The sequence below is a fragment of the Sus scrofa genome, chromosome 14 (assembly GCF_054392235.1).
Source record: "Sus scrofa isolate SSC_HxYL_T2T_F1_AM1 chromosome 14, Sscrofa_HxYL_maternal_Yorkshire_Landrace_v2.0, whole genome shotgun sequence".
Taxonomy (NCBI): domain Eukaryota; kingdom Metazoa; phylum Chordata; class Mammalia; order Artiodactyla; family Suidae; genus Sus; species Sus scrofa.
The window spans coordinates 62778257-62804771 of record NC_139396.1 but is presented as its reverse complement, the minus strand read 5'-3'; the positions used below and the strand labels follow the sequence as shown (position 1 = coordinate 62804771).

The window sequence follows — 26515 nt, the reverse complement described above, 5'->3', positions numbered from 1 at the left end:
TGCCAGAGTAACTCAACTCTGTACTTGAAAAGGCCTCTAGATCAAATTACCAGTTTGGGAGAAATGCAGGAAAGAAAAACATGTAAAATGATCCCATAAAGATACATCAGTCAACAAAATCCAAAATATGGGAAATTCAGCAGGGCAAATTGTCCAATTTCTTCAAGTAAACCACCAGGCAAAAAAGGGAGAGGGAGTCTAAGACCCATCGACTAAATGCAATGTGTAGACCTTGTTTGGATCCTGATTTTAGCAAACCAACTGTAAAAAAATATCACAGAAGATAGAGAAACATTGATTATGATCTATATTAAGGAATTATAGTAAACTTTCTGTATGATAATAATGTATACATATAATTTAAGAGCTTTCATCTCTTAGAGATACCTGCTGAAATATTTATAGGTAAAGTGATATACTTGTGACTTAACCTTGAATGAATCTCTCCAGGAGTGGTGGGATGGGGCATAGCTGAAGCATGTGAGGCCGTCAGTTGGTATTTGTTGAAGCTGAGTAACAGGTACTTTGGGTTTGCTACTGCTTTTGATATTTCTGTATATGATCCATTTTTCATAATAAACTCTAAATGTATATATTTATAGAAAAAAACTATTTAAAGAAACATAAAGGAGTTCCCTGGTGGCTCAACAGGTTAAGGATCAGGTGTTGTCACTACTGTGGCTCAGGTCACTGTTGCAGCATGGGTTCGATCCCTGGTCCATAGCCAAACTATCCAAGACAAAGGGTGGCTTGCCTTATTTTGGAGTGTCTGATGCAGAGGTTGCAAACTAGTGTCCTGTGAGGCTAAATAATGCTATAGGACTTAAAATTCTACATTTTTAACTTTTCTGGAAGAATTGGAAGGTTTGGCAACACAAGCCATACATTTGTGCCTGGTGTCAACCAGCTAAAGCTGAGCGGTGACTGCACACCTTAGATGGCCGTTCATTCCCTAATCTGAGTGAGTCTCCCATCTTGACTCAATCCCAGTACCTACCCTGTAGGTGACAGAGTTTGGGATGCCTGCACTAGGAGTTAGCACAGTAGTATCTCCTACAGTTTTAACACCCCAAAGATGGAGTTCTTTCTTAGGTACAGTGAGGATCGCTCCGTCTTTCTCCCTCTCTCTCCATCTCTTAATCATCTTCTTTTTGGTAAAGGCTGAAACCCTTCTCTTTTTTTTTGAAGTCAGTGATATTTAATTTGCAAGAGAATCATATTTAGAAATTCAGCTTTCTTTCTTTCTTTCTTTTTTTTTTTTTTTTTTTTGCTTTTTAGGGTTGCACCTGCGTAATGAGGTTTCCAGGTTAGGGGTCAAATTGAAGCTACAGCTGCCAGCCTTCACTACAACCACAACAACACCAGATCCAAGCTGCGTCTGTGACCAACACCACAGCTCATGGCAATGCCGGATCCTTAACCCACTGAGCGAGGCCAGGGATTGAACCCACAACCTCATGGTTCCTAGTCGGATTGGTTTCTGCTGTGCCACAACGGGAACGCCAACTTCAGCTTTCTAGAACCTTTCATTTCTTTATGACCCTTTCCCCTTTTGCTCCAATATTCATTCCTCTGACCATTCTCGTAATATCATTAGGATCCTATAGCTTGTCCATGCCCCTTGTCATAAACTAGATAAGAGAAATCCAGATATTAGAATTGAAATGTTGCAGCAAACAAAACTCCAGGCCAACATGAATGGGCTGTGCCCTTGCCCGTTCCTTAGTCTATGAGGTTTTGTCACATCTCTCTGGGCTGCAAGTCGCCTAAAGCCCTGAGGCTGACTGCAGGACTCACTCTTGTAAGCCTGCCACCCCTCCCATCACTAGAACTGGAATAAGAAAGAGGCTTTGTTCATCTCTGCACCCTTTACCTGCAGAGATCAGACCACAGTAACACTGGTGGGTGCAGCTCTAGAGATTACTTCAGACTCCAGCCAACTCCCAATTTAATATGGGCTCATTGACTATTCACCAGCAGATTTCTTTTTGCTTTATTGTAGTCTCGTTTCTAATAATCTAATTATTAATATTCATGAAGATAGAAGCAAGTCACAGAGCTGACACTGTGCCTGGCACTGTTCCAAGAGCTGTCCATGGTTCTGTTCCAACCAACCACCCTGTAAAGTAGGTCCAATTATGATTCCATTTTATAGACATGAAACAGAGACAGGGGCTTAGAGAGAGATTAAGAGAATTTCCCAAGGCTGTTCCACTGGGTAATGACAGAGACGGCATTGGAACCTGGACAGGCTCACATTCCAAAATCCTTGGACTTCATCACTATGCTATACTTCCTCCCTTATAAAAAAAAATTAAAATGGGAATGTTGGTAATCACTAAAATAGTATTATCTAAATGCATGTTTTTATACTAGAACACAGCATCGCTCCTTCTAGCTCCATTTAGCTAGGGTATAGAGACACCTGGTGGTGGTTCTGGTTTTTAAAATGTTTTATTATGGAAATTTTTCAAATATATGCAAAGTAAACAGAAGAAGATACGAAGTCCCCCCTCGACCCATCACACAGCTTCAACAGTTATGAACCTTCCACCAGTCTCTTAATCATTTTCACCTCTACCCACTCTCCATCCTCTCCCTACTTGATTATTTTTTATGGATCTTTTTAAAACAGAATTTACATATATCAAAGTGTACAACATTGTAACCATTTATCTTGACAAATAGATAGACCCATGTAACTCACAGCCCTATCAAGTTAGATAATGTTTCTTGGCTCCAAATGTGGCCAGGCAATCCCCCTCTAACCAGGCAACAATTGTTGTGATTTTCACTGCAGATTAGTTTTGCTTGTCCTAGAATTTCATATAAATGGAATCATACAGCATGCAATCTTTTGTATCTGAGTTCTTTTACTCAGCCTAATGTCTGTGAGTCATCTGTGCCATTGTGCATACCTGTCATTTCTCTTTTAATGCTGTACCCATTCTATTGTACAGATGGTCCCCGTCCATTCTCCAGTTAAGAGGAATTTGGATTGTTTCCAGTTTGGGGCCATCATGAATAAATTTGATGTAAACCTTCATGTTCAAGTCTTTTTGTGGACATATGTCTACATTGCTCTTATATAAATACTTAGGGATGGAATTGCTATATCAAAGGGTAGAGGCTTGGTTAACTTCATTAGAAACTGCCAGACCTTTCCCCAGCAATTCTATTGCCAGCAGTGTTCGAGTGTTCTGTCTGCTCTATATCCTCACAAATATTCTATGTCGTTGGTCTTTTTCTTTTTAACTCTTCTGGTGGCATCTCACTGTGGTTCTGATTTGCATTCCTCTGAAGACTAATAATATTGAGCACTTTTTTTCTTTTCTTTTTTTCTCCTTCCTTCCTTCCTTCCCTTCTTCCTTCCTTCCTTCCTTTCTTTCTTTCTTTCTTTCTTTCTTTCGGCCAAGGCATGAGTAAGTCCTTGGGCCAGGGATCAACCACACCACAGCAGTGACAACACCAGAGCCTTAACCTGCTGAGCCACCAGGGAACTCTAGATGAGCAGTTTTCTGTGTGTTTGTTGACCATCTGTCTGCCTTCCTTTATAAAGCATCCATTCAAGTCTTTTGCCCAGTTTCTGTTGGGTTTGACTTTTACATGACTGAGCTGTTGGAGTCTTTTATTCTAGATACAGGTTCTTTGCATGTATGTACTTCGTGAACATTTTCTGCCAGTCCGTGGTGTGTGCATTCATTTCTTAACAGTGTCTTCTGAGAAGAAGGTTTATGTTTGATAAAGTCTAATTTCTTCTTTTTTTCCTCTTATAGTTATATCTTCTGGTGTCCTAAGAAATTTTTGCCTTTCTTTGAATGCAAAGATATTCCCCTCTGTTTTCTCCTAGTAGCTTTGTAGATTTTGCTTTTATATTTAGGTCTAAAGCCCATCTCAAAATAATATATATTAACTATATATACTTATACACAATCTGTAAATATATTATAAATTGTATAATCTATTTTATATAATATATATGATATATATGCAGCATTTTCCGTATAGATACCTAATTGTTCAATACCACTGGTTGAAAAGATTTTCCTTTTCTGCACCAAATTGTTCAGGTACATTTGGCAAAAATCAATTGACACACAGTCTTGATTCCTTAAAGAAATATGAGTCCTTTAGCTTTGTTTTTTCTTTTTCAAGACAGTTTTGGCTATTCTAGGACCTTCTCATAGTCATATGTGCCAGTTGTCCATTAACTGTTTCTCAGGTCCAAGTTCACCCTTCAGTACCTGCTCTGAGATGATGAAGTGGACTCCTTGGCATTTCCCCTTGAAGTGGGCATGACTTTAATCTTTGTCTCTAGAAGGTGCTGGAAGGACATTGCAATAGCAGAAGTGTTCTCTTTCTAGCTCCTTTTGCTATGTCTTGCTTTTTTTTGCCTCTTAGCTGCAGTCAGCCGCACAGTGGGATGTGGGTGGGAGATGCACAAACTGCATCCAGAACACAGAGTCTCTTGCGACTGTGCAGCCCTGGTCTGGGCCTCATGACCACATTGCCACAGTCCTCCCAACACAGACATCACACACTCCAGGCCTCCTACCCACAGCGGCTCCCCACTCCCTCTGCACACCTGCCAGCCTCCAGCCCCAGCTTACCTGAGCCCTGGAGAGCTCTTTCCCATGGTCTTCCCAATTCAAACAGGGCAGCACCAGGTTCTCTGCCCTGTGGGGATCTGGCTGCCTTGGCCTATCTGTTCCTGAAAGGGTTGTTACCTAGTGATCATAAACCCCCTGTGGCCTTAGTAACCCAGCAAGATTTTCCTCCATTCGGTGGGCTGCAACCAACCTTCTCCAAGGAGGTCTGAAGCCCAGCCTTTGTGAGGAGACCCTCCAAGTTGAACTTCCTTGAAATACTCTTCTGTAACAAGAAATTTTCTTCCCGACCAAACTTCTCATCCCTCAACTGGGAATTACATAGAAAGTTTAGGCTACATTCAGTGGCACATAATGGTCATGAAAGCAGGCTGTGGGGCCAGGCTACCTAGGTTCATATCCTAGCTCTGTCTTTTGGCAGGTCTTGGACAAGTTTTAAAATCTCACTGTCCTCAGTTTTCTCATAAGTAAAATGGGCATGATAACAGCACTTCATAGGGTCAGAATGAGGATTAACAGAGATAATACATGTCAAGCTGTTAGTGTAGTGCCTAACACAGAACATGCTTCCTTCCTGGCAACAGCTGCCGTTCCTATTGTTACTGCTTTTACTATCATTTCTTGTTTCCCTAACTGATCACAAATGCTTAATGAAGAAAGCATCATTTAATCTCTGCTCTCTACTATCCCCAGAGTTTGAGATCTAGCTATTTTCATACTAAGTATGCAATAAAAATTACAGAATAAGTGAGTTTCTGAGAAATGTTCTGTTTCCTGTAGAAAGAAGAAGTGAGGCGGAAGCACATTCGTCTGCACATGGAAGGTGCACTGACGGCCCGGGACAAGGTCGGAGTGCAGGATTTTGTGCTGCTGGATGCTTACACCAGTGAAACTGCTTTTCTGGACAATCTTCGAAAGCGTTTCAGCGAGAACCTCATCTATGTAACGTAACCCATTTCTAGGCTGTTTTTCCTAGTGTGGTGGTTTCCTTCTGGTCTTCGGTCTTGGTGATCGTGAATAGTATCTCTCCAATTAGTTTGACTATTAAAGGGAGGAGTCGAGGGACCACTGTCAGGTGCACTTTGGTCCTTTGTATTAAAGCCTTAATGGCTGCCAGTGACAAGAGACGCAACTTAAATCTGCCTAAGCCCCAAGAGGGAACCTATCGACCTGTATAACTTTGAGGTCCAGAAACAGTAAATCCGTTTCTAGGGTCTAGGAAGATGTCTTGAGGACTCTGTCCCATCCCTCTGCTTTCTTTTGCATCATTTTCCTTCTGGGTCAGCCTCTCCATGCAGTGGCAAGATAAAGGCCAGCAAAACCAGATTGATACATTTCCCTCCTAGAGCTGCTACTGAGAAGGGGGCAAGACATCCAGGAGGTGGACGTTGGTTGGCTCTGATTGGTTCATCTTGGGTCACATGCCTATCTCTGATCCAATCCCTATAGGTAGAAATGAGGAATGTTATGATTGGCCAGGTTGGAGTTCCCATCGTGGCGCAGTGGAAACAAATCTGACTAGGAACCATGAGATTGCGCATTCAGACCCCTGACTTGGCTCAGTGGGTTATGGATCCGGCATTGCCCTGAGCTGTGGGTTAAGGATCCGGCATTGCCCTGAGCTATGATGTAGGTCGCAGACGCGGCTTGGATCCCGCATTGCTGTGGCTCTAGCATAGACTGGCGGCTACAACTCCGATTAGACCCCTAACCTGGGACCCTCCACATGCTGCAGGTGCGGCCCTAAAGAGACAAGAAGACAAAAAAAAAAAAAAAAAGGAAAAAAAAAAAAAAAAAAAAAGATTGGCCAGGTTATTCACAGACCCACTTCTAAAAGTGAGAGGTGAGGCCAGTGGTCTACTGACCACATGTATAGACTAGTTGCTGGAAAAGGTTCTTCAGGGGAATCTGTTGGAAAAGGGGGACTTGATGCCAGGCAGGCAAAAATAAGAAATGTCTGCTACATCTCAGAACTCTTCAAGGGTCAAGACTGCAATACTTTACCAGAACTCTGCTCAAGTTGGCTTCATTACTTCTAATGGTCAGTTTTATTAAGTTATCTGTTTATCACTCCACCTTGGTTTGATTGGTCAATTTTCAGGTAAATTCCTCTAAGGGTGCACTCTGTAGTGTTTCTGTGTGTGTGGGGGGGTGCTATTAAATGTATTTAATTTTATTAGCTTTTGCTAAGAGTAAATGTGATGATCAGAAGCAGTTCACAATTTGTTGATTTATTTTTTTGGCCGCACTCATGGCATGTGGAAATTCCCTGACATGGACTCGAACTTGGGCCATGGCAGTGACAACACCAGATCCTTAACCCACTAGACCACCAGGGAACTCCCTACAAATATTTAAAAATTAAAAGAAGATTTGATTCATAGCTATTTTGTTTGTAATGGTGCCTGTGATTTAGTTTACATGTGGAAACCAGGGTTACCTCAAGAAATAAGCAAAGTATTTCTCAAAATAGGGATTTTTAATTAGATTATTTTTAATAATTTAAAAATCTATATATGTATTTTTTCTTTTTACAGCCACACCTGTGGCATCTGGAAGTTCCCAGGATTGGGGTTGAATTGGAGCTGCAGATGCAGGCCTATACCACAGCCACAGCAACGCCAGATCCAAGCCACATCTGTGACCTACACCACAGTTTGCGGCAACACTGGATCCTTAGGCCATTGAGCAAAGCCAGGGATCAAACCCACCTCCTCATGGATACTATGTTGGGTTCTTAGCCTGCTGAACCACAGCAGGGACTCCTAAATTTATCTATTTTTAATGGATTTCATGTATAAACTGACTTATGGATAAGCAAAGGAGAGCGAGTATGGTTCGAGGAAGTATAAGTGGGATGGTAGGATCATCATGAATAAATTAAATGTTTCCAGTTTGAACAGATAAATTTCAGAAATTATTCCATTCTGGAAGCTTTCTACCAATGGAAGCAATACAGAATTTTAGTCAAAATACTCATCTGCCTTCCGGTTCCCTCTTTGACTTTGAGAGATTAGAAACAATAGTTGGGATGATTTTAGCATAATTTAATGTAGGCTTGAGTACCTCCAGCATTTGAAACTCTAAAGTGAAAAGCGGAGTTCCCATTGTGGCACAGTGGTTAACCATCCAACTAGGAAACATGAGGTTTTGGGTTCGATCCCTGGCCTTGCTCAGTGGGTTAACGATCCGGCGTTGCCGTGAGCTGTGGTGTAGGTCGCAGACTTGGCTCAGATCCTGAGTTGCTGTGGCTCTGGCGAAAGCCGGTGGCCACAGCTCCAATTGGACCCCTAGCCTGGGAATCTCCATATGCCGCAGGAGCGGCCCAAGAAATGGCAAAAAGACAAAAAAAAAAAAAAAAAAAAAAAAAAAAAAAAAAAAAAAAAAAGCAACAACAAACTCAGAATCTGAAAACACCAGATGTATTTTTTAATTTGTAAATTTTTAATATAATTTTTAAAAGTTACTTTCCATTTACTACTACAAAATATTGGGTCTGTTCCCCATGGTACAGTACATCTTTGAGCCTGTCTTATACCCAGTAGTTTGTGCCTCCCACCCCGACTCTGTACTACCCCTCCCTCCTCACAGGTAGCCACTAGTTTGTTCCCTATATCTGTGACTACCAGATGTATTTTTAAAGGAGCCTAAATATTTATTTTTACATAGAAGAGCTTAGAATGTTTATTGTATTCCCAGAAGCTTTCATTAGTGGTTATATTACAAATATAAGTACTTCACATACTTGAATATTAATAGAATCCAAAATTGAGATCTATTGTTTTATTTTATTTTATTTGCTTTTTAAGGCTGCACTACTGGCATATGGAAGTTCCCAGGCTAGGGGTCAAATTGGAGCTACAGCTGCCAGCCTACACCACAGCCATAGCAATGCATGATCCAAGCCGTGTCCACGATGTCGCCACAGCTCACGGCAATGCCGGATCTCCAACCCACTGAGCAAGGCCAGGGATCAAAGCATCCTTATGGATCCTAGTTGGGTTCTTAACCCACTGAGCCATGACGGGAACTCCCCAACATTGAGATCAAGAGAAAGAAATGCTGGTAGTGGGAGCGTTTGCCCAATTTTAGAGGGCAGATGTGTATACCTGCCCTGCTTTCACTCGGTCATCAGACTTTGTGAAACATGAATCAGTCAGATCATGGTGTTCTTCCCAAAATCATCTGTTTTCCATAACAGTTCAGGGCAGGTGTTTCACTTCTGTAGAGGGAGTGGTGTCTCCAACAACCATCGCATTTGGAATGAATCCCTGATTGCTGATACCCTGCTCCCTCCCTTCCCAGCATCCTTGCTACCATTTCCCACTCTCCCCTCCCACGCTGACCTCCATGCAGAGCCAGCCTGCCACACTTGTCCCCTCAGCCTCAAATGCCCTTCATGCCAACTTTTTTCATCACTGGCTCCTCCTCCTTCAAGTTTCAGCTCAGATGTCACTTCCTTAAGGGAGCCTCGTGAAGCCCACTAGCTAAGGTGGCCTTCCTTATTATTACCCTGTTTGTATCTTTCTTAACACACTAATTGAAACAGTCTTGATCCCTTGGTTGGTTGTCTGCCCACCCATACCCTGTAGGTTCCATGACAGCAGAGACTCACAATCAGTTTTATTGACTGTGTTACCTATCCCCAGTGCCAAAAGAAACACGTGAGGATCGTAGCATATGATGATATTTTGCTGTAGCCATTGGAACCCTGGAATTCCTCACTAGTGCTTTGGTCATTCCTCTAGACATATATTGGAACCCTCCTTGTGTCTGTGAACCCATACCAGGAGCTCGGAATCTACACTGTGAGCCAGATGGAACTTTATCAAGGGGTCAATTTCTTTGAACTGCCACCACATGTGTAAGTAGCACCTATTGGGCCAGCAATAGGAGTATTTTTCCCTTTCTACCTCTATTTTTCCTCTCCCTCTCTGCCTTCACCCCACGCATCCACCTACCATCCTCCCACCTACCCACCCACCCACCTATCTATCCACCCACCTACCCACCCATCCATCCATCCTTCTGCCCACCCATCTGTCCATCCACCTACACACCCATCCTCCTACACACCCGTCCAGCCAACCACCCAGCCACACACCCATCCACCCACCCACTCACCCACCCATCTATCTCCCTATCTATCCACATCCTTGATGTATACTCATTAGGTTCTGTACCTCACTTAAACTGCTTCCTTCTTCTTTAAACACAGTGAAAAACATCAGAAAATCATCATGATCAAATCTCAGTTTAAATATGATGAAAAGTAGAATCTTTGTATAACTGCTGAGAAATCTAAGCCGTAGAAGAGGTATCTTCTCTGGGAAATGGATTGCTATAGTGCCATCTACTGGTGTATGAATATCATGGCAGCTGAGGAGAATGCCCACTGGTAGGGACTTACCAGGGCTGCAGATCCCTAAGAAAAGGAAATTCCTGCCCAGTCCGTATGTGACTGGGGCTTTGCTGGATTTCCTAGTTCTCCTCCCTGATTGACTTCTGGGCTAATATGTAGTTTCTCCCTTTATTTTTCTTGATGACTCATCTGTTTCACTCCCAGGGCATTTATCAACTTCTCTGCATCACTACCACCAGTAATTTCTGAAATACCAGATTTCAGACTTGACCACAGACTAAGATTACACCCTTGGGAGACCTTCATGCTTTGGTTTCTGATCTTGTAGATAAAGCCCTTATAATAGTTTTAGCTCTTGTCCTAAAGCTATCACAGGAGTGTTTAAGTCTTTTTGTTTGGTTTTCTATGTCTACACTCTTAGTACTTTAAGTTTTGAAGGAAAGAAAATGAGATCTTATATCTTTTGAATTATTTAATATTTAGAGAAGATGTTATTTCCACCTATAGTTAATAGAGCTTCTCCTTGGTATGTAATTTAGTAGTTAGCTTAAGAAATGTCGATAGATTTTTAAAAATTGGTAAATTCTGAAAAATAAATTTATTTTATTGAAGTATAATTGATTAATCATGTGTTAATTTCTGCTGTGCAGCAAAGTGATTCAGTCATATATATATATATATATATATATATATATATTCTTTTTAATAATTTTTCCATTATAGTTTATCACAGATTTTTTGTTGTTGCCGTTGTTGCTTTTTAGGGCCGCCCCCATGGCATATGGAAGTTCCCAGGCTAGGAGTTGAATCAGAGCTGCAGCTGCCGGCCACAGCCACAGCAACATGGGATCCGAGTCGCGTCTGTGACCTCCACCACAGCTCATGGCAAAATCGGATCCTTAACCCACTGATAGAGGCCAGGGATCAAACTTGCATCCTCATGGATTCTAGTCGAGTTCATTACCCACTGAGCCACAACAGGAACTCCTATCATAGGATATTGACTATGGTTCCCTGTGTCATACACTAGGATCTTGTTGTTTATAATTCTATATATAATAGTTTGCATCTGCTAATCCCAAACTCCAATCCGTCCCTCCCCCAGCACCCTCCTTCTCCTTGGCAACCACAAGTCTGTTCTTTGTCTGTAAGTCTGTGTTTCATAGATAAGTTCATTTGTGTTGTTGCTTAGATTCCATGTATAAGTGATATCATATGGTATTTGTCTTGGTCTGACTTACTTCACTTCGTATGGTCATCTCTAGTCCATCCATGATGCTGCAAATGGTATTATTTCATTGTTTTTATGGCTGAGTAGTATTCCATTGTATGTATGTGCCCCATCTTCTTTATCCATTCATCTATTCAATGGACATTTAGGTTGCTTCCATGTCTTGGCTATTGTGAGTAGTGCTGCAACAAACATAAGGGTGCATGAGTCTTTTTGTGTTATAGTTTTGTCCAGATATGTGCCCACAAGTGGGATTGTTGGATCATATGGCAACTCTACTTAAAAAATATTTTTAGTCCTGCTCACATCCTTCACTTTAACTCTTCTACTATTAGAGTTCTGATATCTTGTACATTCCGTGTGTGATCAGTCAGTGGGTCGAGGGGGAGAGTTGCTATCTGTCTGAGTTCTGTGCCTTGTACCACAGTCTAGATGTGGCTTCAGGGAGGCAGGGTACTTTGTCCTTCTGCTCTGGTGGGCATCAGAGCCACGGGAAGTAGCATTATGGCCCCTTCCCACTCCTTCTCTTTCTGTCTGACTCCTTCCCCAGCTACGCCATAGCCGACAACGCTTACCGCATGATGTGCTCTGAGCTAAATAACCACTTCATCCTCATTTCCGGAGAGAGTGGGGCAGGGAAAACAGAGGCCTCCAAGAAGATCCTCCAGTATTTTGCGGTGACCTGCCCAATGACCGAGTCCCTTCAGATAGCCCGTGACAGACTCCTGCTCTCCAATCCAGTGCTGGAGGTAAGCAAACTCGGAGGCTCTGAAGAGGGGCATTCCAGGGAGGCCACTAAGTAGGAAGAATCCTGGCAGGTCAGTCAAAATGGGCAGGTGTAGGAGTTAAGAAGAGGATGGTGGGTTACATGGGTAGTATTGTGGTGAAGGGCGTGACCTTGAAGTCCAGCTGGCATGGAGACTAGTCCCCGGGCAGCCACCTACCAGCAACCTTCTGCAAGTCACTCATATCCCAGAGCCAGTTTCCCCATGTGTAGACTGGGTCTACTCCTAGTACCTACATTGTAGGCTTTGAGGATTAAACAAGATGAATGCACAAAAGCACACAGCAAAATTAGCACTAAATGAATGCTTTAGTCTTAATATTTTCCATATTTAATTAACACCATTTGGATGGTTTTTATTTCTGTTGTTGCAGTTCACTGACTTGCTGGATGATTTCAAACAAGCCATTGTCTCCTATCTTTTTGTTGCCGTTTGTGTAAGAGATGTTTACTGAAGGAATTTTTTCCAGTAGACTTTTGAACTGAAAATTTTACCTTTTTGATAGAAGAAGGGGTCTGGTGCTGGGGCCTGTCAGCTGTGCCTTCTAGACTAGCCAGGGTCTAGGGTCCTGTAGATCTCTTCTTAGGCCACTTCTAACCCCTTCCTAGACTGGATTCTAGGGAGAAGATATTTTTCCTTTCTTTTCTCTGGGTCCAGCCCCAATACTTAGCGTCAAATCCTCTATAAAGAGTGATTTATAGCTTTCATTCCTGGCTCCTCCCTCCCTCTTCCAGTGAGCACGTCATTTGGGGTCAGAAATTTGATGAACACGCTGAGTTTAAATGACAGTGAATGACCATTTGGTTCCGTCTGCCCTCCTTTTGTATTTCAAGGCTTTTGGAAATGCCAAAACACTCCGGAATGACAACTCCAGCAGATTTGGAAAATACATGGACATACAGTTTGACTTTAAGGTACACTGCAGTTCCTATTACTGGTTCAGGGACCCCCTAACTTGCCGGCCTTGGAAACCCAACCCAAGGCACCATCAGGGAGGAGGGGCATTTATTGATGCAAATGCTTGAGAAATCCAGGATTAGTGGTAGTTTTAGGAAATGCAAATAAAGACCACGATGAGATACCATTTTACTATGTGGCAGAAATCAAGAAGTCTGATGATACCGGGTGTTGGTGAAGATATGGAGCATTAGGAACTCTTACACGTTGCTGGTAGGGCGTACATTGGTCAACCCATTTGGAAAACACTGTCTCATCTTGTGATGGTGAAATCACCTCATCTAAGAGGGAGCCATTCCACTCCTAGAGATGGTCCTACAGATGTGTAGGCATGCCCACAACAGCACTGCTTATAACCATAAAGGGACCAGGGAGAACCAGCGCATCTGGAGAGGACTGAATGGCCCTTGGACGGGAGAACGGCTAAACTGTGGGAGGTTCACACATTGAGATGTTGTATGGCCATGAGAGCACATGAACGCCAGCTCCATACAATTACCAGGTCATGAGAATGTGTGTGTGTCAGTGTGATGCCCTATCTTATAAAGCTTAAAATCATTCCAAAGTAAATCATGTATTGCTTGGGTATACATAATTATGTGACATGGGTCAGCCAACTCTTTTGGGTGGGGCCAGATAGTAACGTTTTTAGGCTTTGTGGGCCATACAACTGTCTGTCCCCACTACTCACCTCTGCTGTTGTAACATGAAAGTAGCCAGAGAGAATATGTAATGAATGAATGTGGCTGTGATGTACACAGAGTTTAAATGGGGCTAATGCAGGTGGGAGGGGTAGACAAAGTTCTCAAGGACATATAATTCCAGGTGACAAAGTGACACTTAGTCTAGAGAACTCACTGCTGGCTGAGTGCTGTGTCTAGTGATGAGGATGGACGAGCTTAGGGTTTCCCAGAGGCTGGGATGTGGGTTCCTTATGGTGTGTATATAGACTTCAAAAAAATTTTAATAGCAACATGTATTTTTAAACTTTCTATTGAAATTCAGAACATACTGAAAAGGACACAGATCATGCATTCAGCTCAATGAATTTTTACATATGGACCTATCTGTGTAACCAACACTCAGATCAAGATATATTGAAAAAAAAGAGAGATGGGATTCCCGTTGTAGCTCAGTGGTTAACATACCCAACTATTATCCATGAGGATGTGGGTTCAATCCCTGGCCTCACTCAGTGGGTTAAGGATCCAGTGTTGCTATGGTTGTGTGCTGTGGCTCTGATTAGACCCCTAGCCTAAGAACCTCCATGTGCCAAAGGTGTGGCCCTAAAAAGACAAAAAAAACAAGATATAAAAATTTCTGCCACCTACAAGGATCTCCTACCTGTCTCTGACCGTACTCCTGCTTTCTCAAAGGTTATTGCTGTTCTGACCTCTATAATCGCATATTCAGTGTGCTGGTTCTTGAAGTTCAGAAAAATGAAATTATACAGTTGTTCTGGTTTGTGTTTGCCTCTCAATCAATATGTCTCTGAGATTCAACCATGTCAGTGCATGGAATTGTTCATTAAATGATTGCACAACTTCTGTCACCATTTACCTGTTCTCCCGTGATGGACATTTGGGTTGTTTCTAATTTGGGGCACTCTGGACATTCTTGTATCTCTTTGAATAGATAGGAGCACTTATTTATATTGGGTATATACCCAGAAATGCCATTGCTGGCTTCTTACCAGCAATGTTATAATCGAGAGTTCCGGTACCTCCACACTTTTGCCAACATTTGGTATTGTCAGTCCCTTTAGTTTTAGGCATTCTGGTGGAGGGTATAGTGATTTCCTACCATAATTTAAATTTGTGTCTCCCTGAATTTTAATGAAGTTTTGCTCATTGGTCACTTAAAGACCTTCTTGTATGTTAAAGTATTTTGCCCATTTTTAATTGGGCTGTCTGTTTTCTTCTTAGTGATTTGCAACTATTCTATATATGTCCTGGAATACAGATCCTATATTGGATGTATTATTTTAAATGATAATTAAGACTGTGATATTGGCACAAGAATATGTCAAGAGGCTGATGGACCAAAATCTAGAAAGACTCCCCCCCTCCCCATGTGTGGTCACCAGACTTCTGACCAAAGTACCACTGTGATTCAGTATCAACAGAATGGTCTTTCTAATAAATGATGCCGATCAACTGGAAATGCATTTGGATAAAGAGATCTTTGGCCTCTACTTCACTCCACATACAAAAATGAAATAATGATGGGTCATGAACGGTAAAACACCATGCTTCTAGCCGGAATCAGAAAATATCCTCATGGCCTTGGGGTAGGCAAAAATCCTTTGGAAGCATCACTAGGAAACTCTAATCCTGGAAGACGGATAGATGGGGCTCGATTCAAGTTCATAATTTCAGTTCATCAGAAGACACTAGAAAGAGAGAGAGGGGCTTGATTAGCATTGTCATTGCTGTATTTTTGTTTTCTTTTGAAGGGCGTTCCTGTCGGCGGGCATATCATCAGTTACTTGATAGAAAAGTCTCGTGTCGTCTATCAAAATCAGGGTGAGCGGAATTTCCACATCTTCTACCAGCTACTAGAGGGTGGAGAAGAGGAGCTCCTTGCCTACCTGGGACTTGAGCGAGACCACCAGCTGTATAAATACCTCTCACAGGTTGGAAGGACCAGCACCTGACTCTGGTGGCCCTTTGGAGGGGGGATCAGGGGTGTTTGGAGAGGGCCTCTATGAGGTGTGCATTAACTCTCTCTTTACCACTGTGGAGGTGTTCTCCTGACTGATTTCTTGACACAGACTATGACCCCTCCTTTTAGGCTTGGCAGGAATATCTTCTTCTTTTTTTTTTTTTCTCAATGGCCTCACCTGCAGCATATGGAGGTTCCCAGGATAGGGGTTGAATCAGAGCTGCATCTGCAGGCTTACACCATAGCGATGGCAACACTGGATCTGAACCACATCTGTGACCTACACCACAGCTCATGGCCATGCTGGATCCTTAACCCACTGAGCGAGGCCAGGGATGGAACCCATATCCTCATGGATACCACTTTGGGTCCTTAACCTGCTGAGCTACAGTGGGAACTCCTATATCATCCTGATAAAGTACCAATATCTAAGTGAGTGGTTCTCAGCCCTGACTGAAATTAGAACCACCCAGGGAGCTTCTGAAACACACAAATGCCTGGCCTCTATCTCCCAGCGATTCATGTATAATTGGTCTGGGGCAGGGCCTGGACATCAGGGTTCTTTTAAATATCCCTGATGATTCAATATAATTCAGTCAATCCCCTGGAGATTCTAATGCACAGCTGAGGTGAGAACTGCTGGTCTAGTGTGATAGAAACTCACCATCAATGTGTGTCCATAACCTATAATACTTCATTCTGCTTGCAGAATAAGTTTGGAAAAGACTTTTTGCACCTTCCTGCCTTCCAATCTGAAAACTGTTAGTTGCAAAATGAATATTGTAGAAATAGTTTGGACCATTCTTACAAGCAATCTTAGGATGTAGTGTAAAAACTGGCTTCCAGGATTTAACTTATTAGGTGTCTGGATGCCCAGGATGTATAGCACCTATCAGTATTTGATGCCACTGGCACCTTTTTGCCCCAAGATTTTTGGATTTTTCTCTTCTCGCTGGGCCTGGCTTTTGACTGGAGAACGATTGGCAGAGTTCAGGCAGGGACAGTCATTTAAGAGAAAGAGCAAGGTCTTATTAAGGGCGTCTTGTAAAATGAAGACCGATATTTGTGGTAAATCATGGAGGAAAAGAAGACTGGATGGAAAGTTATCTTGAAAAATGAAGCTCAATCAGGACAACAAAAGAAGCTTATAATCTCGGAGTTCCAGTTGTGGCTCAGTGGGTTAAGAACGAGACATACAATCTGTGAGGATGCAGGTTTGATCCCTGGCCTCGTTCAGTGGATTAAAGATCCAGCATTGCCACAAGCTGCAGCATAGGTCACAGATGTGGCTTGGATCTGGCATTGCTGTGGCTGGCAGCTGCAGCTCCACTTCAGCCCCTAGCCCAGGAACTTCCACATGCCACAGGTACAGCCATAAAAAGGAAAAAAAAATCTCATTTTATATTTAATAAACTTTGTACTAATTCTTAGAACAAAGAATATATCAAATTTGATTTTTAAAAATCTTGAGGACCTAATCTTTCCAAAAAAGCTGTGTGGGAGCATCACCTTTGGATTTTCATGATCGGAGGATCAATTTATTAATCCATTTGAGGACTTCATCCATTTAGGATGGATTTTCTCCCTTTAGGAAGGAAATCCTAAACTTCAATAATCAAATCATTCTCTTATGGAATGTCTCATGTCTTTATCCTTGTAAATTTTTTCTGGCCAGATCCTCATGCCACACTGGCTTTAGAAATGGTTCAAGCAATTCGCAGGTATTACCTTTTTCGATTTTGTGATCTCCTGTAACTTTGGCAAACTCTGCAGCTGTGCTTTGCAGTAGACTCGCACTACTTCCAAACCTCTAAGTGTCTTCCAAGGATAGACTGACACTAGCCCTGCCCTTGGAGAAGCAGAGATTGTGCTGGTTATGTGGGTGGGGCTCTTGGGGAGGTTGCAGATTTAACATGGCCAGTTCACTGATGCATATTTTCATGGTATGATATCGTTGCTTTCCTCATGCAACAAGAAATTCTTTAAAGATGACAAATCTTCAAATAATCAGGAAAGTAGGAATACCCTGTGCTACAAAAGCAAAATAATAAAAAGCCCTCATTTAGAAGGTTTTCCCTTTAGACAACTTTTTTTTTTTTCTTTTTAGGGATGCACCTGTGGCATATGGAAGTTTCTAGGCTAGGGGTACAATTGGAGCTGCAGCTGCCAGCCTACACAACAGCACAGCAACACCAGATCCAAGCTTCATCTGTGACCTATACCACAGCTTGTGGCAATGCCAGATCCTTAACCCACTGAGCGAGGACAGGGATCGAACCCACATCCTCATGGATACTAGTCAGGTCTGTAACTGCTGCACCACAATGAGAACTCCTGACAGCTACTGTCTTATACACCTCCCATAGAATCTGTGTTTCACTAAACACCAAAATTTTATTTCCTTGGGTGAGGGTCTCTTTCCATCTAATCCTGTAGTGAAATTTTTGATGGAGATTGCTAAGTGTGTCAAGATTTTTTTTTTTGAAGAGTTTCCCAGTGGCCTAGCAGTTAAGGACTTGATGTTGTCACTGCTGTGGCTCAGGGTTGCTGTTGTCACTCAGGTTTGATCCACATGTCACAGGCATGGCCAAAAAAAAAAAAAAAAAAAGGTTGTTTTCTAAATTTAAGCACTGTCATTTCCCTGTATGTTTCAGCAGATGCCTACTGAGATGTGCCCTCACTTTATTCAGCAAAAATGGCAAGGAAACCATTTTTAAGAAACACACGAAAAGATATATATATAACTTTGAAAGTTTTCCCGCAACAGATATTTAAACAAAATTCCAAATAAATTTGAGACATATATTGGAATCAGTTTGCTATACAGCAGAAATGGGCACAGCATTGTAAATCAACTATATTAAAAAAATTTTTTTAATTCCAAATAGAAGTTCCCATCATGGTGCAGCAGAAACGAATCCGACTAGGAACCATGAAGTTTCAGGTTTGATCCCTGGCCTCGCTCAATGGGTTAAGGATCTGGTGTTGCTCTGAGCTGTGATGTAGGTCAAAAAAGCGGCTTGGATCCTACATTGCTATGGCTGTGGTGTAGGCTAGCAGCTGTAGCTCCGATTCAACCCCTAGCCTGGGAACCTCCATATGCCGCGGATGCAGCCCTAAAAAAAAAAAAGCAAAAAGAAAAAAAAATCCAAATAAATGTGAAAAAAGCAGCAGGTAGCAAATCGTCACATTCTGGACAATTAGAATAAAACCCATTTTTGGAGTTCCCTTTGTGGTGCAGTGGTTAACGAATCTGACTAGGAACCATGAGGTTTCGGGTTCGATCCTTGCTTAGTGGGTTAAGGATCCGGTGTTGCTGTGAGCTGTGGTGTAGGTCGCAGATGTGGCTCGGATCCCGTGTGGCTCTGGTGTAGGCCGGCAGCTACAGCTCCAATTAGACCCCTAGCCTGGGAACCTCCATATGCCACGGGTTCAGCCCTAGAAAAGGCAAAAAGACAAAAAAAAAAAAAAAAAAAAAAAAAATTCTCACAGTTCAGAACATTACAGAGCTAGATTTTTCATGCGGTAGAGAAAACCATTTTGATTTGGGAATAGGTGGTGACACAACTGTCTTCATTAAAATGCTGTTAAGTGACCCAAATCTCTGTCAACAGGGTCATTGTGCCAAAGAGTCATCTATTAATGACAAGAACGACTGGAAAACTGTTTCCAATGCCTTTTCTGTCATCAATTTTACTGAAGATGACCTTGAGGTATGGATCCCAAGGGCAGAACTGCCATTAATCAGGTCTGGGATTGAGAAAACCATCCTAATTTCTCTGTAATTACGGAGAAGGGTGGCCAGATTCAGCAAATAAAAATACAGGACGCCTAGGTACATTTTAATTTCAGATAAACAATGACTAATCTTTTAGTATAAGTGCATCCCAACATTGCGTGGGACAAACTGAATACTAAAAAATTAGACATGGCTTTGACATTCGCATGTTACTAGGCATTCTGCATTTTATCTGGTAGTTCTAAATTTTCCCAATGTTGTGTGCCAAGAGGCAGTCACATTTCTTCTTCCTCTCAAACCCAGTCTCAAATATTTAACCCCCTAGAATAATAGGAATATAATTTATTTGTGTTTTACATTAGAACAAACTGGACCAGAGGAGTTCCCACTGTGGCCAGTGGAAACAAATCCGACTAATAACCATGAGGTTGCAGGTTCGATCCCTGGTCTCGCTCAGTGGATTAAGGATCCAGTGTTTCCGTGAGCTATGGTATAGTTTGCAGACATGGCTTGGATCCTGTGTTGCTGCCGCTGTGGTGTAGGCTGGCAGCTACAGCTCCTATTCAACCCCTAGCCTGGGAACCTCCATATGCCACGAGTGTGGCCCTAAAAGGCAACGAACAAACAAACAAACAAACTGGACCAAATTGTAGGATTTGTAAACATTTTGTTTTTACATCTTTTTTCTTAGGAGATGGGAGAGCTTGTTAAACTATTGATCTTTCAAAGATCACAATGTGATTTAAAATTCATATAAATCGAATGAAATTCAATATATAATAATTGAAATATATAATTATTTATGTAATTCAATATAAATTTGAATATGGGAGTTCGGTGGGTGGCTCAGTAGGTTAAGAACCCAACATAGTGTCTGTGAGGATGCAGATTCAATCCCTGGGTTCGCTCAGTGGGTTAAGGATCCTGTGTTGCCACAAGCTGTGGAATAGGTCACCAATGGGACTTGGGTCCAGCATTGCTGTGGCTGTGGTATAGGCCAACAGCTGCAGCTCTGTTCAACCCCTGGCCCAGGAACTTCCATACACCACAGGTGTGGCCCTTAAAAGATTTTATTTTTTTGCTTTTTTTTTTTTTTTTTTTTTTTTTTTTTTAGGGCCACACGCTGTAGTATATGGAGGTTCCCAGGCTAGGGGTCGAATCAGAGCTGTAGTCGCTGGCCTACGCCGCAGCCGCAGCAATGCCAGATCTGAGCCACATCTGCAACCTACATCACTTCTCAAGGCAACACTGGATCCTTAACCCACTGGGCGAGGCCAGGGATCAAACCCACAACCTCATGGTTCCTAGTCAGATTCCTTTCCACTGAGCTACCATGGGAACTCCTAAAAAGATTTTTTTTAATTTATATGTGTGCGTGTATGTATGTACATATATATCTGGGACCATGGCATTTGAACATTAGGTGGTTTATTGATGGGGAGGCAGGGGGTGATGTCAAAATAGCAGTATCTTTCACTGGAGGCTGAGTGAGGCATCACCTAGCCCTCCACCAAGGCTCTCTCCCTGCACCACCACCCCCCGCTTTTTTTTTTTTTTTTTTGGTCTTTTTGTCTTTTTAGGGTCACACCAGTGGCATATGGAGGTTCCCAGGCTAGGGGTCCAATTGCAGCCACTGGCCTATACCACAGCCACAGCAACACTGGATCTGAGCCATGTCTTTGACCTACACCACAGCTCACGGCAACACTGGATCCTTAACCCACTGATCGAGGCCAGGGATTGAACCCTCGTCCTCATGGATGCTAGTCAGGTTTGCTAACCACTGAGCCATGACGGGAACTCCTCCCTGCTCCCCTTAATATCTGACGTGGATAAGAGGCCAAGAAGCCCATTTTCCAGGGAAGGAGGAGCTCCTCCAGGAGGGGGTGGTGTTCCCTCGGGACCCTCCTCTGATGCCATTTATCAATTAGGTGGCCACCGTCTTCTCTCCCTGCCCTCCTCACCATTTCCCACATTCCTAGAATCTCTTTGGCATTATTGCCAGTGTCCTTCACCTGGGGAACATTTGTTTTGAAGAGAACCAGCAGGGCTGCGCCACCATACCAGATACCCACGAGATCAAATGGATTGCCAAGGTGATGGTCAGCCTTGGAAGAGCACAGTGGGGGTGGGGGGACCCTTTTGGAGGTGGAGAGGCGGGCGAGGGGAGCGAGGCAGGGGAGCACCCATGTCCCAGATGGCTAGCATCATGTTCTCCCAGCTGACAGTGGGAGGTTTAAAGAGTGTGGGGTGGGGAGGGAGTGGGTAAACCAGTTGGTTGAAAGACTGAATGTGGTCTGTTTTGCAGTAAAGCACAATTAGCTGTCAGGAAAGATACATCTGGGCCTGGAAATGCCACAAACTCTGTGTTAGTGAGTAAAGTTGGCTTGTCGAATAGCATTTTGATTTCCATTTATTCAGCTCCTAGGGGTCCACCCATGGGTCCTTCTGGAAGCTCTCACCCATAGAAAGATTGAAGCCAAAACAGAGGAGGTAAAAACGGCTCTAGGTGGAAGTGCACCCACCCTCCCCACCACTGCTGCCAGCAGGATGGCAGCCCTAGGGGAGGCCAGGCCCCTGATTCCTGCCTATCAGGTCCTGTGTGGTCCAGCTTCTTTTGGCATCTCCTGCCTTAACCTCCCCATCCCCCAAGTTCCCACCATCATGAGCCCTCGATGCCTCACACTTTCCCTGCCTTCCCTCCACGGGGTCTTTGCGTATGCTGTTCCCTCTACTGGAATACCTTTCCTTGCACTTCAGGTAGTTCACTCCTCCTCCTCTTTAGGTTCCCAGAGATCACTTCCTCAAAGACCCTTCCCTGCTCATCCCTCCCCTCTGCTAAAGCACCAGATGTATCTCCTGCCTTCCCTCCACGGGGTCTTAGCACTTGCCACTCTTGGCTTGAGAGCAACATGGCTCTTCTTTGTGTGACTTGTCCGATGTCCCCCTCCCCGCTCTACAAACTGAGCCCACAAAGGCAGGACCTGTCTGTCTTAGGTGTGGCCACATCTCAGCAGTTCAGCACAGTGCCTGGCTCCCAAGAAAAAGCATGAATAGCACAGGAGGGAGGGACATCTTCCCCTAACAAAGATCCTTCCCTACTCATCATTAAAGGCTAGGTTGAAAACTCAGGGGGCTTTTTAAGTATTTTGTAATCTTTTTAATTTTTTTTAACGGAAGTCCCTGCGTGCTTCTCAGGTGATATGCCCGTTGACGCCAGAACTCTCTGCCTATGCTAGAGACGCAATGGCCAAGGCTGTTTATGGACGAACATTTACTTGGCTGGTCAACAAAATCAATTCCTCCTTAGTGAACAAGGTTGGTCTACCAGTATGGCGGTGTCTTGCGCTCACGAACATGTTAGTGGTTGATAACCAACATCACTACTATGAGAACTGTGAGAATTGGAGTTCCTGTTGTGGCTCAGCGGAAACAAGTCTGACTAGTATCCATGAGGACGCAGGCTTGATCCCTGGCCTCCCTCAGTGGGTTAAGGATCTGGCATTGCCGTGAGCTGCAGTGTAAGTCACAGATATGGCTTGGATCCCGCATTGCTATGGCTGTGGTATAGGCTGGCAGCTGTAGATCTGATTAGACCCCTAGCCTCGGAACTGCCATATGCTGTGGGGTATGGAAATAAATAATTTGTGAGAATTGACTCTAAGCTCCAGATGGGCAGGGATGGTGTTTTTTCATGTCTAGTTTCTGGCACACAGCAGGTTCACAAAAATGCACACCAAATAATTTTGGCAGTATGTCCCCAAGTGAGGGGTGCATAGCATTTGAAGTATGCCAGGTATAGCTTTATGTGTACACAGAAACTTTTCATGGTAATGTGTATAAGAAAATATAGGACAACTCCTTCAAAATCACCCTAAGGGCATGTTTCCTTTTTAAATAGAATTATTTAAATAAAAAAGGGAGTTTGCAAAAAGCTGGAAATTGGAGTTCCCGTCGTGGCTCAGTGGTTTGCAAATCTGACTAGGAACCATGAGGTTGTGGGTTCAATCCCTGGCCTTGCTCAGTGGGTTAAGGATCTGGCGTTGCTGTGAGCTGTGGCGTAGGCCAGTGGCTACAGCTCCGAATCAACCCCTAGCCTGGGAACCTCCATATGCCACGGGAGCGGCCCTAGAAATGACAAACAGACAAAAAAAAAAAAAAAAATGCTGGAAGTTAAGGAAATGAGGTGAGGGCCCTGGGTACAGGATGTGGAGGTATTGCACAAAGGACAGATTTGGATACATTGACTCAGTACATCATAGAGAATGTTAAATTGTATCACTTTTTAAAATAGGCATATTCTCTTTAAATATTCTCTTTAAATCCTTGCCTGACAGCACTTAGTCCTCTGTTTAAAATGAGATCCAGGAGTTCCCGTCGTGGCGCAGTGGTTAACGAATCCGACTAGGAACCATGAGGTTGCGGGTTCGGTCCCTGCCCTCGCTCAGTGGGTTAAGGATCCGGCGTTGCCGTGAGCTGTGGTGTAGGTTGCAGACGCGGCTCGGATCCCGCGTTGCTGTGGCTCTGGCGTAGGCCAGTGGCTACAGCTCCGATTCAACCCCTAGCCTGGGAACCCCCATATGCCATGGGAGCGGGCCAAGAAATAGCAACAACAACAACAACAAAAAAGACAAAAATTAAATAAATAAATAAAAAATAAAATGAGATCCAAAGTAATCTGCCTTCTCTCCTGGATAAACATCTCCTTCCTGCTGTGTAAACTAGCTTCCTTCCTTCCTCCAACCCTCCCCGCCTTCCTCCCTCCCTCCTTTCCTTGTTTTCTCTCTTTCTCTCTTCCTCCTCTCCCTTCCCCTCTCCATCCCCCTTCCTCCTTCTTTCTCTTCTTTCTCTTCTTCCTCTCCCCTTTCTTTTTTCCCTTCTTCTCCTCCTCCTTCTCCTCCTCCTCTTCTTCCTCCTCCTCCTCCTTCTTCCTCTCTCTCTCTCTCTCTCTCTCTCTCTCTCTCTATCTATCTCTATCTCAGATTGAATATGGGCTTGGGAGGCTGAGGAGGGCTGAAGCAAGGAAGTGAATCAGGAGGGCAAGGTCTCACTGCTCCAGTGATGGATATGGAGGTGCAGATGGGATCTGGGGAGGGTGCAGGTAGGCTGAGGAAATTATTTCTACCCTAAGGTTCTTCTCTGAACCCTTGTTGGAGAAAAAAGGCATGAGCTTTACAGCCAAGATCCAGCTTTGGGGACAGCTACCAGGTTTTGAGTGTCACAAAGTAAACAGCCTAATGATTAATGGCATGTTTTGCTTTGACTAGGATTTCACTGGGAAAACTGTGATCGGATTACTGGATATCTATGGGTTTGAAGTCTTCGACAAGAATGGGTGAGTCTGTCGTTCCCCAGTGGTCCTTTGTTCTTCATTAAGGTCTGAGTTTAGTTTTTGGCATCTCTGATGTTACTGGAATTCATTTTCCAAAATTCCTAGAAATTCTCTAGATTTGCAAAGCCCCTACTTCATAAGCTTTTCTAGAAGCGGAATAAGCATTTTAAAAATGCAAATGTGGAGTTCCCGTTGTGGCACAGTGGTTAACAAATCCGACTAGGAACCATGAGGTTGTGGGTTCGATCCTTGCCCTTGCTCAGTGGGTTAACGATCCGACGTTGCCATGAGCTGTGGTGTAGGTCGCAGATGTGGCTCGGATCCCCCGTTGCTGTTGCTCTGGCATAGGCTGGCAGCTACAGCTCCGATTAGACCCCTAGCCTGGGAACCTCCATATGCCGTGGGAGTGGCCCAAGAAATGGCAAAAAGACAAAAAAACAAAAACAATTTTAAAAAATGCAAATGCCTTTTAGCCTGACTCTTCTGATCTATTTATTAAATTCTTTGATTAATGAAGACTTTGGTTTTTAAGCATCCTTAAAAATAAGTAAATACAGGAGTTCTCATTATGGCTCAAGCAGGTGAAGGACCCAGTGTTGTCTCTGTGATGATATGGGTTCAATCCCCGGCCTTTCTCAGTTGGGTTAAGGATTCAGCATAGGTCACAGATGCAGCTCGGATCTGGCATTGTTGTGGCCCTGGCGTAGGCCCACAGCTGCAGCTCTGATTCAGTCCCCAGCCTGGGAACTTCCATATGCCGCAGATGCAACCATAAAAAGAAAAAAGTAAATACAGTTTTTTAAACTTGGTCTACTCATGTAGCTTTACTTAAATCTTTTGCATCTCTAGTTTTGAACAGTTCTGTATAAATTACTGCAATGAGAAACTCCAGCAACTATTAATTGAGAGAACTCTAAAAGCAGAACAGGCGGAGTATGAAATGGAAGGTATAGAGGTAAATGTTTTGATGTTTTCTTCTCATTTGATTTCTTATCCTGTCAGCAAAAGACATTTACCTGAGAAATATTGTTTCAATGAAGATTTTTCCTGACTAGTAGTAAGAATTATTTTTCACTCTTTCTCTGCTTATTTCCTGGGAAATTATTTCGATATTCAGCAGGTATTCTTTTCAAATGTCAGGGACACAAATCAGATTTGGGGGAGGGGAGGAATCAATCTGAAATAAATATATTTTCTGCTCATCTTAATCCTTCCTGGAGAATTTCTTCACTCTTTGTCATTTCAGTGGGAACCAATTCAGTATTTCAACAACAAGATCATTTGTGACTTGGTAGAAGAGAGACACAAAGGAATCATTTCTATTCTGGTGAGACAGTTAACATTGGCTTGGCATTTACAACACAAGGAAGACCTTTTCTCCAGGCTTACAAAGGGTTAAGGGTGGAATCCACTGGCTTGTTGAAGGGCACCAGTTGCAGTTTTTGGCTGAATTTTTGCCCCAAGATTTATGCTGAGCTTTTCACTCTTATTCAGATTCACGGACCGAAATGACAGCCCATCAGGAGAGCACATGGAGGGACCTTTGAAATGAAAGCATGTGTGTCTCTCTTCCATAGCTGTGGAATGATGAGCCCAGGAACTGGGGATGGGGTTTAGGCCGGTGTTTGGTGGAAGTTGGGGAGGGCTGTTTTCATACTTAATGCCGATCAGGGAGCCAGAAGACTTAAAGAAAGGCTTTGCAAAGAATATCCACAGATCCTTGGCATTGCTGTGAGCTGTGGTGTAGGTCACAGATGCGCCTTGGATCTAGCGTTGCTGTGGCTGCGGTGTAGGCCCTTAGCTACAGCTAATTCGACCCTTAGCCTAGGAACTTCCAC

The 26515-nt window shown here is 43.3% G+C and overlaps 1 protein-coding gene across 4 annotated transcripts in view; it reads left to right on the top strand.

The window, feature by feature from the left end:
• Nucleotides 1-26515, top strand: part of MYO1H (myosin IH) — a 148899-nt gene that overhangs the window by 89868 nt on the left and 32516 nt on the right. For all 4 annotated transcript variants that reach the window (XM_084995553.1, XM_084995554.1, XM_021073725.2 and 1 more), the window contains 12 exons: nt 5388-5549; nt 9356-9471; nt 11751-11949; nt 12819-12899; nt 15398-15577; nt 19221-19319; nt 21328-21441; nt 21767-21838; nt 22544-22663; nt 24613-24680; nt 25527-25632; nt 25924-26004. In XM_084995553.1, the coding sequence (XP_084851679.1) occupies nt 5388-5549; nt 9356-9471; nt 11751-11949; nt 12819-12899; nt 15398-15577; nt 19221-19319; nt 21328-21441; nt 21767-21838; nt 22544-22663; nt 24613-24680; nt 25527-25632; nt 25924-26004 (1398 nt within the window). The remainder of the gene's footprint in view (nt 1-5387; nt 5550-9355; nt 9472-11750; nt 11950-12818; nt 12900-15397; nt 15578-19220; nt 19320-21327; nt 21442-21766; nt 21839-22543; nt 22664-24612; nt 24681-25526; nt 25633-25923; nt 26005-26515) is intronic.